The following is a 16,405-nucleotide window of genomic DNA, read 5'->3' as shown; positions in this document are numbered from 1 at the left end:
GTTTTATAAATAGGCTTATTAATATTTAGACATTGTAGCCTCTTCAGTGCCGAGTAAACGACTGTTTTCTAAACCCAGGGCAACTATCACGCCGAAGTAAAATCAAAAAGAAATGACAGTGAAAAAACTTTCCATGTCGCTGTTTTGAAATTCTCTTATTTATTGAGAAAAAACTTTAACAGACATATAATGCTAAGTGAAATAAAATGTATCAACTTAAGGCGTACTACATTTCATTTATTTATGCTTCTGCTTCTGTATCCCTTAGCTTTTCACACTAAATTTAAAATAAATTAAAAAAGTTCAAAAATACATCGATGTTTCGATGTATCGATGTTTTAATGGCCGATGTTTTTGATTTCGATGGGTTTTGAAGAAACATCGATACATCGAACCATCGATGTTTCATTTTACGATGTTTGCATCCCTATCAAGAACGCCATATAAACGAAATTTGTTTGATTTTATGCTTTTCATGGCAAGCTTCTTTGATTTTACAGATTAGACATTGTACTACGAAAGATGTATACCAAGAATTCAAATAAAAATATGGCAACATACCTCAACAGAAAATAAATTTTTTCCCGATTTTCCCGCACCTCAACATATGTATATAACCCATTAAAAATAGAAGGACTCTTATCAACTCAACATATCGGAGAGATTTCCATGTCAATAATATTTGTATACGAGTTGTTAGGTAGAGTATAAATCTTATCATATTTCCTAGTTAAACTGTCTCAGATTTACTGACGGAAATAAATCAAGCTAACACCGAAAAGAAAGAAGTTTTGTTCGATAAAGAAGAGGTCACTTAGGTATCGTAGAAAATACTAATATCAACAAAAATCACCATATTTTTTTAACCCTTTCGTCGAATATACCTCTTAAGAGAAGTACTCCCAATTTAGTCAAATAATTCAATGAGTTTTTCATTTTCCATTCAAATTTTATTATTTATACACCACAATCACATCCACATGTCACATGCTCGTAAATTTTGTTTAGATGCTTTTCAAATGACTCACTTCGAAGTATTCCTATATTGCATGCTGGCATTCTCCAAAGTTGAATTGGCTGCAATTCAAGCGATCAAATTGAATTGTAAGCATTGATAGGCCGTGTCGATGCTAATTCTAAAAAAAAATGTCAATGCAGTCACATACAAACATACAGACATACATTCATACAAAAAAGACGAGTGTGCTGATGTGCATTCTGGGGCGGACAGATTGTCAACTTGACTGTCAGCAGGCAGCGACACTTAGCAGAGCGTGTGGAAAGCATGTAACGCCCCCCTGAACTTTCATATAACTACAAACCAACACTCAAATGTCAGGCGTTGAAATGTTTTCTGTAGCGCCGCAGCTACGAAAGTGATGCCAATTTAGGTGATTCTTGAGTGAATACAGGCCACACATACTTATATAATACAACAACAACAGCAGCAAGCTAATGCACATGATTGTTGTTCTAATTTGGTTGCTGCTATTTTTTATTGTTGTTGTTTGCTTTTGTGGCCATAGCACTATTGCTCTAATTCTGTGATTTTTGTGGGATTCTAAGGCATATGCATATGTATGTGTGTGTGCGTGTGCATATTTTTTAGATGAGTGAGTCAATAAATAGCGCAATTTATTGTTCCAATCAGCATGCAGCTAATTGAGAGAAAAGATAAAAATCAACAGCAGTTAACAGTGCAACAGATAATTGGTGGGCCACATTGCGGCAGGGAAGGTACAAAACGAACAACAGCAACAACAACAATAAACAAATATTTACTGCCAGCAAATCGATAAATTCTCCGGTTTTTTGCTTGAACATTAGAAAAAGCTTGTTGCACACGCGTGTTTTATGTGCTTTGAGTTATTGTTGTTTTTATTGTTGTTGTTGCTTCTTCTTCTTCCAGCGCATTGCATTAGTTAATTTCTGTAATAAAAACGCATTTTAAGTGCCAGAAGCTCTTAACCTGCGCAGTTAAATAAATATTTGGTGAATTTTGTTGTTGTAGTTTCGCTTTGATTTCAGCGTTTTGCGGCGTAATGTAAAGTGTTTGCTATGCAATTTATTAGAATTACAGTGGAGAGTGTATTATAAAGCTAGGGCTATTTTGTTTTCCTGTTTTTTAAAAGGAATTTGTGTACATAATTTGCATTTATGGTCTATAAAATATTTGTTTTATTACTCAGCCGTAAATACACTCAATTTGAGTGATTTCCTATTTCCAAACGCTTTCGCAAGAGAAATTTATGTAATTCATCAAGTTGGAAAATCGTAAATTATTTGAAAAATTCCATATGTGAAAATTTAAATATTTTTTTTTGCTGAAAGTAATTATTTAGCATTTTTATTTCAAAATTTTTGAGTGAAATGTGTTTTTTCTTTACATCAATATATTTTTTTCTTATTTTTTTAGTACAAACTAATTACAAAGCATGAATAAATATTACAAAAAATCTGTAAATAGGAACTAGAGAAATGAAAGCAATTAATTTAAACAATTTGCTGTGAAAAATGAAAGCTTCTTCGATTTATTAGCTCACCAATTGATTGAGTTGTTTAGTTAAAAGCTTTAGATAAGTGACGTAATATGTATATTTGTGAGAAGAAGTAAGGCAACAGTGTTGCATCAACTTAATAAAATGTAAAATGTATGTTAATGAACATTCAAATGAGCTGTGAAATAAAATTTTGACTTTCTAGTGAATGAAAGCTTTCGCAAAGCTAGCTAAAGCTCAGCTGATTGATTTGAGATTGCGTCTACTATCACTCTAGTCTAATTATGTGTTAATTTGTCGTCATCTCTTAGTACACATATTAAGATTGTTCTTACTGCCATTTCAACTATCAAGTTCAGGTATGTGTTGCAAGAAATAAATTAGATGTGTTGAAATGATTCAGTCAACATACATATTTTAGTAGCTCCTGCCATTGAGATACAACATAGTAAGCTGTTTGATCATTACAAATGATATTTGTTTTACTTCTTCAAGAATATAGGTCTAGATGAAAATTGGGTCGAAGTACAAAAAGGGGAAAAACTTACACATATGACAAAACTAGGGTGTAGTGTAGTGTATATGCCCTAGGTACGATAAGTTAACCGTATCTTATCCAGCTATATTAAAAATTAAGCAACGTGTCCCACATTTATCTTATATACAACGGAATTATTTGAAGGACTGATGCCTACTTAAAGTAGTATAACCGATGAATATGCTTTCTCAACTCGATTTTCAAAAGGGACCGACGTTCACCTGACATATAACTGTATTTTTGGAAGGTATGATATCTCATTAAAGTGGTATAATCGCTGAATAGTTTATATCAACTTGATTATACCACTTTATGGAAATTATACCAGTTGTTTATACGATTTCAAAACGAGGCTCACGTTCACCTGACATATAACGGTATTTTGGAAAGGATTTTATATTTAAGTGGTATAACAGTTGACTATTCTAACTCTGCTTGCTTATACCAGACTTTTTGATTTATAACAGTTTGCTGTTCGAGTCGCCACTCTCGCCAATTTAACGAATCGAAATCAAATATTTTAGAAAATATCATATTCGATATAATCCACTAAATAAAAAACTATTTGGCATAAAAATTATGCTATTTATAACCGAACATTTACATATAAAAGGATGCTCATTTCCGCTCAGTAAAAAAAAGTGCCCAAATCGAAAGAAAAACATTTCTGCAATATTTTTAGTTTCTTTTGTATATTTTAAAAACACCGCTCTTGCAAAAGACAAGAAAACAAAACAAAAATAAGCAAATAAAAAAAATCGGCAAATTGCATGCCACAGCCACATTACCGCTATACTCGCCCTCGAGCTAATTGGCATTGGTAATTGAATTGTATTTAAATTTAAAATGTAATTTGTTTTGTTGTTTTTTTGTTTTTAGCCTTTCAGTACACATGCCATGTAACTTTTACTTTTATTCATTGGAGGCTTCCGTGCTAGCTATTATACAGTTATACATATATGTATGTATGTAGATATGTACATTTGCTGCATTTTATGTTTCGGCATTGTTGCAATTAGTTCGAAACATTTCCACATGTCTCAATTGGCCACTGATTGACGTCTTTTGTTGGCCATTGAGTTGAAATTGAATTATTTCCGAACTTTTGTTGTTGTATGCAAAAAAATCGTTGAGGCATTTAATTTTATAGAAGAGGAAGGATAATAAGAAGATATTTGGAAAAACATTACAACAACAAAAACCAAAATTTAAAGGAAAATTTTCAAAAAAATATAAATTTTGCCTTTTGTTGGATTTTATTATAAAACAGTCTCAGAGTTTTACAAAACAGTCTTAAAGTAAAGTTTGAAAATTTCTAATTTCAATATCCAATATTAAAAGAATCAAAGCAATCAACTTCAATGAGTCTCAAGACATGACAAAATTATGGATTATCATTTCTTCTGCTGTTTTATCGTTTTTTATTGCACCACTATATGTTTTTGCTTCTTAATAACCTTTAAAAAAATTTTAGAAAATATTTCCATTAACAATTATTATCAACTTTTGTAACGGTACTTACTAAATTATATATCTATTTTACTTTCAGAATGCGAAAGATGCAAAATAAGCACAAAAAGGTTAAACCTCAACAAATTCTGCAAAAGAGATTACGGTGAGTATATATGAGCTTTGAAAGCTCCGAAAAAGCTTTCACTCAAAACTTAATGTTAATAAAAAAAAACAAATTGAATATCTAGTTATATCTATAACTGACTACTCAAAACTACAAGAATCAATAAATATTTCTTCATGTCATTCGAAATATTTCTAATTTCCATCATTAAATTTGTTTTCCCCTACCAGCAATAATGGCGAAAGTGGTTGGCCGCGAATCGAGTACGGAAGTAACGAGCAGCAGCGAACAATACACCAAAGAAAATCAACAAATGGATCCCGACGACGAAACGGAGGACAACACACCCGAAACGGTAAAATACGATATACAAATACAGGCGATCTTCAAGCGTACCCCACTCGAGTACGCAACAACGAATACAATCCTAAAACGGGGTCCTTTGACCTGGATCATACCAATTAAGAATCTCGAATGTCGTTGTCCCAGAATCAAAATGAATCGGTAAGTCAAATGAAAAGATAAAGAAGAAGTAGAAAACAAGAGGAAACATTTCACTCTCCAAATATACCGTTATCTAAATAGTGAAATTATTTTTTTTTTATTTATTTTTTTTCTAATACACAGCTCCTATCTGATACTGGGCAGGGATTCGGAATCGCCACCGGGCTATCTTGGCATCGGTCCGCGTTCCATTGTGATCGAGTGGAAGGATGAATGGTATAGACGTATGAAACGCTTCCAGCGACGTGCGCGAACGTGTCAGTAAAGTGAATTTGAGCAAAAAAATTAAAATAAAAATCAGAAAAATTAAAAATTTGAAAACACTCACACACACACACATATACGTACACAAAATGCGCATATTTTAAATGTATTTGTATTTATAATATAATAATGATAATTTGAAATAGTTTTTAAGGCAAAACTACTTAAATGCATTCAAAGTCGAATAAACCGATTAACATACACACACATACATACATATACATATATTTGTGTATATGAGCAGGAAATCTATACGTAAATGTATGCAACTGAATGAAAATGTTAATTTTTCGCGGTGTAAAAACAAAAAAATATTTTTAATGGTATTTAAATTTGACAAAAAAAACACGAAAAAAGTTGCAATGATTTAAACTACTTTTGTACTTTATTTAACTTTTTTATATTTAATTAATTTTTTTTTTTAATTTTTAGTTATAGTATTTTTTTGTAATATTTTTTTTTAATTTGGCAATAACACTGATTTAGTTTTAAAATGAAAAAATAATAAATTTAAGTTTAAATAAATAATTTTGAAGAATATTAACTTTTTCAAACTTTTGTAAAATATTGATAATATCATTTAATATACATAAATATTTAATATAAAGCAAAAATCGCTAAAAAATAATGAAGGCATTTTTTATTTACCAAAGTATTCTCGATTATTACACATTTTTATCAAATTAAAAATCAGAAGCTTTTTTAGAACAAAAAAAGTTATGATGAGAAAAGCAAAAACTTGGTCGAAATGTTAAAAAAATTAAAAAAAAAACGCAAAAATTTTAGCTTGAATATATTAATAATAGCGAGCTTTTAAAGGTCATCAAGTTTAATGCCTTCCACCACACTGCTGCTTTGTCAAGCTTTTAAAAGCTTTCATACGATCACCCTATTAATATTGGGGTGCTTTTAAAGGTCATCAAGTTTAATGCCTTCCACCACACTGCTGCTTTGTCAAGCTTTTAAAAGCTTTCGAAAGCATACGATCACCAACTTCAATAATATTAAAAGCTCTACAAGAACATTTATTTCATTTTCATAAAATATTCTTCAGAGAAATCTTTCAACTAATCGTCAATTAATAATCAACCGTTCCAAACTAAAGAAAGCAGTCGAAGTCATACAAAGCGTTGTGCTTTTGAATAAATATAAAAGCGTGGCCTGAAAATCATTTTTCGCAACATTTTAAGTCAAACTCAAAATACATTAATATCATCTAAAAAATTCCAAAAAAATTGTCATAAAACAAAAAAGCTTTCGAAATCTTTTGCAACAAGCTTTCGTAAAATCACTTGAAAAAAATTAAATGAATTTTATACAAAAATAACTTCTTTATTATACATAAATATGATAAAATCAAAACTTTCAAAATGTCAAATCAAAACCGAGCTTTTTGCAGAGCTTTCACTTAACTTTTGAACTTTTTTAAAGCTGAGGAAGCTTTAAGCAATTATTCGCTCAGTACGAGAAACAACAAAATTCATATTCGGATCAAAAGCTCCATAAACAACTAAAAGCATATGATACAGGAAAGGCAAAGCTAAACACTTATAATGAAATATATTACAAAAATTAGTTTCTTCATTACTTGTCTAAACAAATTTGGACTTTTTCAAGCAAGAACTGCTTAATGAAGTGCTTTTTTTATAAATTTCTTAAATTCCTAAGCAGAAATGCATTTTTTTTTGCCCAGCATTTAGCGATTAGATTTCATGCCATACATTTTGCCATAACTATTTACTCGAAACACTATTAATATTTTAGTCCAATCACACACAGATCCTATATAGCAAACATAGAAAACCATAAACATAGTAGTAAATACATACATACATACATATGTGAATTAAATAGAACTGGAACAATAAATAATGCGCCAATAAATTACCTAAAATAAACTTAAAAAAATAAAATAATTTAAAATAAATAAAAATCGATCTATACACAAACACAACTAAATATTTACAATATACTTACATACATACATAAATAAATAACAAAATAAATGGCAACTAAAATCAAATGTACGAAAAAGCAATAATGTTTAACACACCGCACAATAAAAGTATTAAATATTGAAATTAATATATAATGTACTTACATAGTATTAGGGTGAACACAAGCATAAGTTACAAAAAAGAACAAAAAAAAAATCAAAAATAAATTATATTATTAATTAAAAATATGTTAGCAAATAGTTTTATTATTATTATTAATAAATATATATATAAATGTGCATTTAAAATTAAAAACAAAAAAACAAAAAACAAGCAATAATAAAAATTAACACATATAAATGGCACAACTATTGGCAATGTAAATGCTAAACGCTAAATACCAATACTAAAAAGCTAATTTCTTTTATAAATGTTAACAAATAATTATTTATTTAACCGTGTAAGCGACTTAAAGCTAATAAAACTCATTAAAAAATAATAAAAAAAATATAATAATAATATTTTTAATTTTTTTATTTATTTTTTTTTTTTATATAAAAATAATTTATTTAACCCAATATTGGTGATATTGGTTATGGTGATGACCAATTATTATTCTTTAATATAATATTTACTAAAATATTTGTATAATGTACGAGTTGCGCAAAATTCACAAATGTTGATCAATAAAAATGTTAATGAAAAATGCAGCAACTGTTGAAATCGCTTCGAATTTCGGCCACTCTACTTAACCATTTGCACAAAAAAAAAAATAAAAACATTATATATACCATAATAAGTCAGCAAATGGATGCATTAACTTCAAAACTGAATGTGTAATGTTTTAATGTCCACAGCAAATAAATAAAACGAATAAATATTAATGATGTACAGTTGAAACTGAAAATTGCTTTTTTTGTATTTTTTTCGGAGTTACTATTCAGTTATGGAGGGGCTAAGCAGCACAGGCAGCAAATTATAAATATAAAGAGAAGGGATCACAAATTTCTTAGAGAGTTCCCCGACAGAATTAATTGAATCAACATGCATTCAAAAGACTCGTGTGTAGAGTTCACAGTTTTAGTCTAATTGGTTCGAGAGATATATGTTTTCAAAACAAAGAGTTTTTCAAAAGGGACGCTACAAAAGTAGACCGATAGGAACAGCAAACGACACCATATTCTTTCTCGAACTTTTGACATTTCACTTCAGCAAGGTTTGCCATTTCATCATGGAAAGAAATGCGATCCAACAATGAGTCAAAATTATTAGAATTTACTAACGAAATTCGGAGTCAGTGGCCTCAACTTTAACAGCGCTAAGCCCAATTTATGATCGTCATAATCGTCCTATGAGATCAACAATTGAGTGTCTAGTGGAAAAATTTTAATCCACAGGCAACGTAGAAAATGTTCCCGAGCCAGTGAGATAAAGAAGTGCCCGTAGTGTCGAGAATATTACTGCCGCTAGCACATCAATTAAGGAAGACCCCAATCAGTCTCTCACACGTCGTTCTCAAGCCTTGGACATCTCTGTGACGTCGTTGTGGCGAGCATTGCGAAAAGATCTTGGCCTACATCCTTACAAGATCAAATCAAAACATCCATACAAGAACTGAAGCCGCTTGACCACCAGAATCGTCGAAAGTTCGTGATTTGGGCTGCACAACAATTTAAAAATTTTTCCGGATTTTATCAAAAAATCATCTTCAGCGATGAGGCTCATATCTGGCTGAATGGCTTCGTGAATAAGCAAAATATGCGTTATTGGTCAGGTAGCAATCCACACGTACTCCATGAGTCACCACAATGATAACCGAATATTTTCAGCCCGAATTGGATGATATGAACTTGGACAATATGTGGTTCCAACAGGTCGCAGCCACAAGACACACAGCGAATGTCGCAATCGATTTATTACAAACCAATTTAGGTGAACGTGTTATCTTACGAAATGGCTCAGTCAATTTGTGCGATTTAACGCCGTTAGACTATTTCCTATGCTTGAAAACCGTCGAAAATTGTGTTCAGCGTCTGGACTTCGGAAAGCGGGTCCGTGGGGGCTATGAGTTATGAGAAATCGAGTTCCATACATAATGGCATCGAATGTAATTTCATAGGAGTAAAGAATTTCATTAATATCTCAAATCGTTTTTGATGGGTCTTATTGAAAAACTTTTCATTTTGATGACTATGTGAAAAATTATGGTTTCTACGTTAAACGTCCTTGTCTTGGACATAAATATATAAAACAATTATAAATTTATTCGCATCTTTTACGCATCTGGCCCCATTGTTCTACTCTCAGACTTTAGAATAATGCTTATTGAAGAGTAATTTTGGAGTCGAAAAATTGGTTATTTATGGTTCCTGCTACTTTATGAAATTAAAACCTTCTTCAATCTTGAAATAAGTCAAATAAAAAACATGCAGTCCTATAGGTAGACCCATAGTACTTTTGATAATAATCCTAATATGCTTTCATAAATATTCGTAAATGGATATCTTGAATGCCTTACAATGTAATCACATAAGTTTTAAAATCATAATTTTCAAAAAAATGCATTAATTATTTATTAAGTGCTGATAGTATTATAATTTAAATTGCATTATTTTTTTTTTTTGAATTTTATTTTAATTGGAATATTAAATACTTTTTTATGTAAAAGGCTTGAATAGCTTTAATCGCCTGAATATTGACAGCAAATTGATGTATTTTATGTATTGCCAGTAAAAAGGCGATTACTCTACTCAAATATAAATATGTACATACAGTTTATATGCCATTAATTCACGCATATTCCCTGGAAACTGAGAAAATAATGCATCAAGCATTTATTTATATATGCAAAAAAATTGCCTGCCACAATGAACCGCAATTTAATCATAAAATGGTCAACACCTGTAAAATATGTTTGTGGAAAACATGTATGCCATTTTTTTAATAGGAGGAGATAATTATAGTCACATGTAGACATATATACGAGCACTTTTATGAAAATGTGTTTAAAAATATTCCACAAGGATACTTTTTTTCCTCACCAAAGCACAGCCTGTAGGAATACCAATGCAACAACCGATTGAGAGTATTATAATTGGAAAATTACTCCTCTTGTAAATAAAATATAATTTTATTTACGAAGACATATTTATTTTACTAAATTATATTTAAAAAAACAAGTTATTTTAAAATATAATAAAATGTTCTTTCGAAAAAGCAAAATTTTTATATTGTTATTTAAAGCTTGAGGCTAACCGAGCGCATACAAAAGCATTCAACTTTATTAAAAAATACTATCAACATCTATGTACTCTCCTCACAATGGTAGGAATATAAACGAATGCAAATAATTCAGAATCACTTCAACAGCAAACAATGTGTAACCAATATAATAGCAAATCTGAAACAAAAAAATTTACACACACAAACGATTTGATATTGTATTGCACAGGATTTTATAATTAACGCCCTGAGCAACGCGGAACACATTTGGCAGCGCCGATAATGGTTATGAAATTGAAAATAATTCAAAAACGGGTACATTAATCATAACGATTTTCCGCCAACAAAGTGTGGGCACAGAAGGCAATATTGCCTGCCACTAATAACTCATGGCGAAGCATGCACTGTGCAATCCCGCGCAAAATATGGAAATTGGAAAATTTGGAAAACAATTTCAGTTGCACTTTTTAATTCAATAAACTCAACAGCAGTTGCTTTAATCGATTTGGCAGGCTCAGCTAAAAGCCGTGGTAGCATATTGATGCACCGACAAACCCTTATCTGGTGGCATGTCCGCTGTCGCAGCACCTGCGCGACCCGCAATGGTGTAAAACACATCCGTTGCATCCGGTTCCGCCAACAACACGCAGTGGTGCATTAAATGCATTTATGTGCAAATATCTATATACATGTGTGCAAATGTGCGCGGAAAATAGGTTTACATATTTTTTTTTGCATTTATGCTCCCAACTCCTTCCCCATTCACACAACGGTAATGAAATAAATCCATTTATTTGTTCATAATTTCCATAGCGACCACAACAATTGTCATATGAACAATGCCTTGGTGGCAGCCACTGTGGCAGCAATACACGCGTACAACTGCAGCAGCTGCTGTACAATCTCAGCCCATACTATTATGGAATTCGACCAAATCTACATTCGCTGTGGCTTTCATTACATTTATTGGCATGTGTTTATTCGTTTTTCTTTTTTTGTTTGGTTTTGTAAGTGCAGTTATTGCATTAATTTCTCGTTTATATTCGCATTGCATATCATAAATGGAGAGAGGTAGACACTGCAGAAGTTGAGTACTTTTTTTATATATGTACATATGGAGGCAAGGAGTACACTTCCATGCGCTAATTTTTATTAAGCATGTCAATTGCCATTTTGACAATATTTAATTTAAAACCTAGAAGGTTATAAACCAACTTTGTAGTTTTTGAATCACTTTCAGTTTATCTCGGTCATATTTTTTAGCAAAAACTCGGGCTTTTTCAGTCCAATAAGCTCATAAAATATTTGATTTAAAATCTACATCTGAACTCATTACTAAACACATTTAAAATTTAAAAATACATTAATAGATTCTAAGGAAATTCACAACAAATTTTTGAAATGAAGTGCTGAATTTCTAGTTCAAAAGTTGCCATATAACTCCGTCAGAAGTACATGCCCGAGTATTTTCAGGAGTAATCATTATATCAATGAATAAGATTAATAAATTACACAGCTAACAATGTCGATATTGATTCAGTATAATTTCTATAATAAAAAGTAATATGCTTACATATATATAATTAAACAGTAGAGCATGTAAAGAATACATACTTAAGAAAAAATCAGATACTGACCGACTTAAATAATATCAGCTTTGCAACTTTGCAATTTGCAATCAAATACATAGTTAAAACTCGCATTTACATTTGCATACGTACACACCTGGGTAATTATTTGATTTGCCAAAATGAAAATAATCATAACCTTAAAATTTAAACATAAAGAACGTCCAGTGGGAATATACATATATATATTTAATTCTTCTTTATAATGCTTACCCTGAAAGAAAGAAAACGTTTAGTTAATATTACACAGATAAACAAGCAAAACCTCAATGGCATACATACATACAACTTAAAGCAGCAAAGGCAGCTTACTTCTAATTGCAGCTAACTATTCCTCGTTTACGCCGGAAAGTCCAAAATATTACGAATTCATTATTATATGAATAATAAACACAGAACACTTTTATGTCTAGTCTTTGGTCCACTTATGAAGCACTATAAAGCCTTGCACAAATTGTGGGGCTCCGCTATATGGCAATAGCGACTACACAACAGAAAACACACACATTTTATAAACTAACTACTTCCCTTCACTTCTACTTATACACTAGCACTAGACTGTAGTTTTGCATATTTTTGCACGTATTTAAAACAATTATTTAAAGTATAATTCTGAAATTTTCAGCAACAAAAGGGAACCGGAAAATTTTTTCAGCGACGCGACGGAATAGCGGGAATTTTACTTTGACAAACACATATTCTGTTATTTTAGCAAAGACAATAACCAATAGGAGACAACTATCAATGACATTTTCTTATATTTTGACATTCTCTTTTGTGCTGTAATTTTTATCTCTGTTTCGTTAATTGAATACTTAGTGCTGCCATACTTTTATATACATTTGTAGAAATACACTTATTTTGTATAAAAAATATGATTTCATTGCTATTCAGCAATTATTGTTATTATTTTTAATGAGAAAATGTTAATAAATAATCAAACTAAATATTTTACGTATATTACAGCAGCATATTATAAAATTGTTTACAAAAAACTATAAAACAATTATAGCTGTGTTCATTTTCAACTCAAGCACATCCATCTGGCAACACACTACACTACGCTGACAAACAACAAAAGACTGGCAACAAGAGTTGAGCTCTGAAAATCTTCGTAGAAAGTCGCAAAACAACAAAAAATTAAATGTGTGGCAATAGTTTAATTTAATTCGATTTAAAACATAAAAAAACACAATTCAATTTGTAAAAATTACGTCGTAAGACGTCCGGGCATCCGCCGAAAGCATTACTAACAGCTGAAGACTGATTTGGGTTCGAGCGAACCACTGGGATTGTGCGTGACGATTGTTGCTGTAAATAAAAAGTGACAAATGGCCGGGTCTGCGCTGCGAAGGCTTATGGCGGAATACAAACGTAAGTTATGAAATTCCAAAGTTCGTTGACGATTTGGACAACTAACAGAATTTATCAACAAATTGCGTAATTTGCTAATATAAAAAAAAAGTGAATAATATATGCAACTTAGAGCGCCTACCTGAATCTATTGTTATACATTATACTACATACTTATAGAATTGACCCTGGACCCACCGGAAGGAATAGTGGCTGGCCCTGTAAGTGAAGACAACTTTTTCGAGTGGGAAGCGCTGATAGCGTAAGTCAATTTGTTATGGAAATATGGAAATAATTACAATATTTAAAAATGAAAATGTAGCAGTATTTTAAGTGAAAATAACTATTTCTTATTCCCTCTTTTAATATCACATACAGCGGTCCCGAGGGTACTTGCTTTGAAGGTGGCGTATTTCCAGCGCGTCTTTTATTTCCGCCAGACTATCCGCTGAGCCCACCGAAAATGAAATTCACCTGTGACATGTTCCACCCCAACAGTAAGCTATATAAACAACATTCCAAATATAAATGCTTAAGGAATATGTTTCTATTTTTTTAGTTTTTGCCGATGGTCGAGTTTGCATATCAATATTACATGCGCCTGGTGATGATCCCATGGGTTACGAGTTGTCTGCCGAACGGTGGAGCCCAGTGCAAAGCGTGGAAAAAATTCTACTAAGTGTTGTTTCGATGTTGGCAGGTAAGTGCGGCGGAAATGCAATTAAAAATGTTTTTTTTTTATATGATTATGAAACAACCATATAATTTATACTATATTGTTTTTACTAAATTGACCACTGTCGTATACTTCCTACTAAAATACAACATGCTTTTATAATTAAAGCTGTTGTATTTTTTGTTGTATAGACTTTAACACATTGCTTTTATGCAACGTCATATAGAGTATATACATATGGATTTACAAATTTATTCATTTATTACAACTAATTTAAATTATTTTATCACTTTTAACTTGCAGAGCCAAACGCGGAATCGGGTGCAAACGTAGATGCAGCTATTATGTGGCGTGAACGACGCGAAGAGTTCAACGAAATTGCCAAACGTTTAGTGCGTAAAACACTCGGTATACCATCATAAAACAGCCAATAGAATGACTGCAATCAAAGCGATGACGACATTAAGGACACTGCAACACTACTTCCACAATATGATTTTAATTCGAACATCACGACATAATGCAAGGAAATAATGTTAATTGCAGTTGCCCGACATCTCCACACACACACACAACACGCGACTAAAATCAGTTAACACCAAACGAAATTTTAGAAATGGCGTTTGAAAACAGCGACAAAAAGCATCTATTTGTTTGAAGCTCCTGAAATATTTATATATATATACTTATATAGTTCTCGCATCTTGATTTTTATATACAGTTTTCTATACACTTTCCAACACTAAACTTACACAAATCCTAAAATTTTCAAACTAACTTTTACGCACCTTAACTGTACTGTATTTTTAACTCAGTTGCATTTTGCAAACGCTCGAGAACTGCTACTATTTTATATGCTACATACAGTTATGTACATAAAAACAATAGTAAAAAAAAAACAAATAAGTATATAACGAAATAGAAAATTTGAATTATATAAAGTAAAATATATAATTGTTTAGATTTAACGCATTAAAACAGTAAGAAAAATAAAACTTAACGAAATTATAGGTAAATATGCTCTTTAATTCAAATATTTGCTTTATGACGCCGATAGTATGATCAACATTTGTATAATATACTATACTTATTCTAATAGGCTGTACTGTAGATAAAAATATAAAACTTTCAATTACAATTATGCCTACAATCACTTTTTAGAAAAATAAATTTTAACTGCTTTTCGAAATTATTTGCAATAATTGTTGAAACTCAGCCCAAACACACAGTTTTTTATGTATTAAAAAAAAAGTTATAAATGTATAAAGAGAATTATTTTTGAGTACCTTATTTTTAAATTGATATAAGATAAATAAAGTCAAGCACAGACATTCAATTGCTATGTTAGTGCGTAAAAATATATAAGCAAAGTATATATTTAATATTAAATGTGTTTTAATAAAAGTGTGTTTAAAGGATTGCTGATGCTTAGGTGGTAAACTTGTATTTGAATTCGAACTTGGTTTAATTACTTCTTAATTGGTTTTTGATGATTTAAAATTCAAGATTCGATAGCAAATACTTATTTTAAACAGATTCCTTAACATCTGATCAAAAGATTTGTAAAAGCTGCTTTTTCGACTTTTATTTCTATTAGGTTAGGTTATGGGGTAGATCTCCGCAGCTGCGGAATCTCACTTAGACAGATTTGACTGCCCATTGTGTCAATCGGAAAACTCCTGATAGATCACTAAGAGCCTTACACTGCGATAAAGTTCTTAAGCATATTTCAATTCCTCTTAACTTAATTTCACGCCTGCCTAGAACTAAACTACCAAAAGGACACAAACACTGGATCCATGCGGGTTATACATTTATGTAATTAAACTCAGTGTCCTCATTAATGTTAAGTCCTTTCTTTAAACAATGAACATGTAACTTCACTTGTCCCAACTATCGGAGAAACTCCATAGGAACTGCTTATTACTAAGTTAACAGGTGCCAATCTGTACTATTAGTTAAATAATCAACATATAGTAAATGGAAACTATTTCTAACCTTGCTAATTTTAATCCATATACTGCCATAGAAAGTTAAAAAAACAGGAAATTGGATGCCTTCTTCTAAATTGTAGCCAGCGAAGCTCAAATATTTTAATGCACGAACACACACAAATTTAAAATATGCAAATATTATAGTTGCAATTTGTCTTCTTGCAGAGTAAAATTAGAAAATATGTTTTCTTGAACAATAAATTTAAATTACGATT

General features: G+C 31.0%; 2 protein-coding genes and 1 long non-coding RNA gene across 4 annotated transcripts in view; 2 read left to right on the top strand and 1 right to left on the bottom strand.

The window, feature by feature from the left end:
* LOC105209041 (netrin-A) overlaps positions 1-7,293 on the top strand; it is a 155,875-nt gene extending 148,582 nt beyond the window's left edge. Inside the window, exons 5-7 of one of the 2 annotated variants that reach the window (XM_011179192.3) lie at positions 4,586-4,651; positions 4,843-5,116; positions 5,240-7,293. In XM_011179192.3, coding sequence (XP_011177494.2) covers positions 4,586-4,651; positions 4,843-5,116; positions 5,240-5,381 — 482 coding nt within the window. In that variant the 3' untranslated portion in view covers positions 5,382-7,293. The remainder of the gene's footprint in view (positions 1-4,585; positions 4,652-4,842; positions 5,117-5,239) is intronic. The other variant, XM_011179193.3, reaches the window with a different exon arrangement.
* A 5,931-nt stretch (positions 7,294-13,224) lies between these two features.
* LOC105209040 (ubiquitin-conjugating enzyme E2 G2) lies at positions 13,225-15,579 on the top strand. Its single transcript, XM_011179191.3, has 5 exons — positions 13,225-13,541; positions 13,701-13,782; positions 13,899-14,017; positions 14,080-14,220; positions 14,500-15,579. The coding sequence occupies exons 1-5, from the start codon at positions 13,499-13,501 to the stop codon at positions 14,616-14,618; spliced, it is 504 nt and encodes a 167-aa protein (XP_011177493.1). The 5' UTR covers positions 13,225-13,498; the 3' UTR covers positions 14,619-15,579.
* On the bottom strand, positions 13,308-13,905 carry LOC128922273 (uncharacterized). The gene is made up of 2 exons (XR_008471498.1): positions 13,663-13,905; positions 13,308-13,582 (listed from the first exon to the last, which is right to left on the bottom strand). It is a non-coding gene; the product is annotated as an uncharacterized LOC128922273 (long non-coding RNA).
* Positions 15,580-16,405: the final 826 nt, after the last annotated feature.

The sequence above is a fragment of the Zeugodacus cucurbitae genome, chromosome 5 (genome assembly GCF_028554725.1).
Source record: "Zeugodacus cucurbitae isolate PBARC_wt_2022May chromosome 5, idZeuCucr1.2, whole genome shotgun sequence".
In the NCBI taxonomy this organism is placed as follows: domain Eukaryota; kingdom Metazoa; phylum Arthropoda; class Insecta; order Diptera; family Tephritidae; genus Zeugodacus; species Zeugodacus cucurbitae.
The sequence above is the reverse complement of the archived record's forward strand: the minus strand, read 5'-3'. Positions and strand labels throughout refer to the sequence as shown.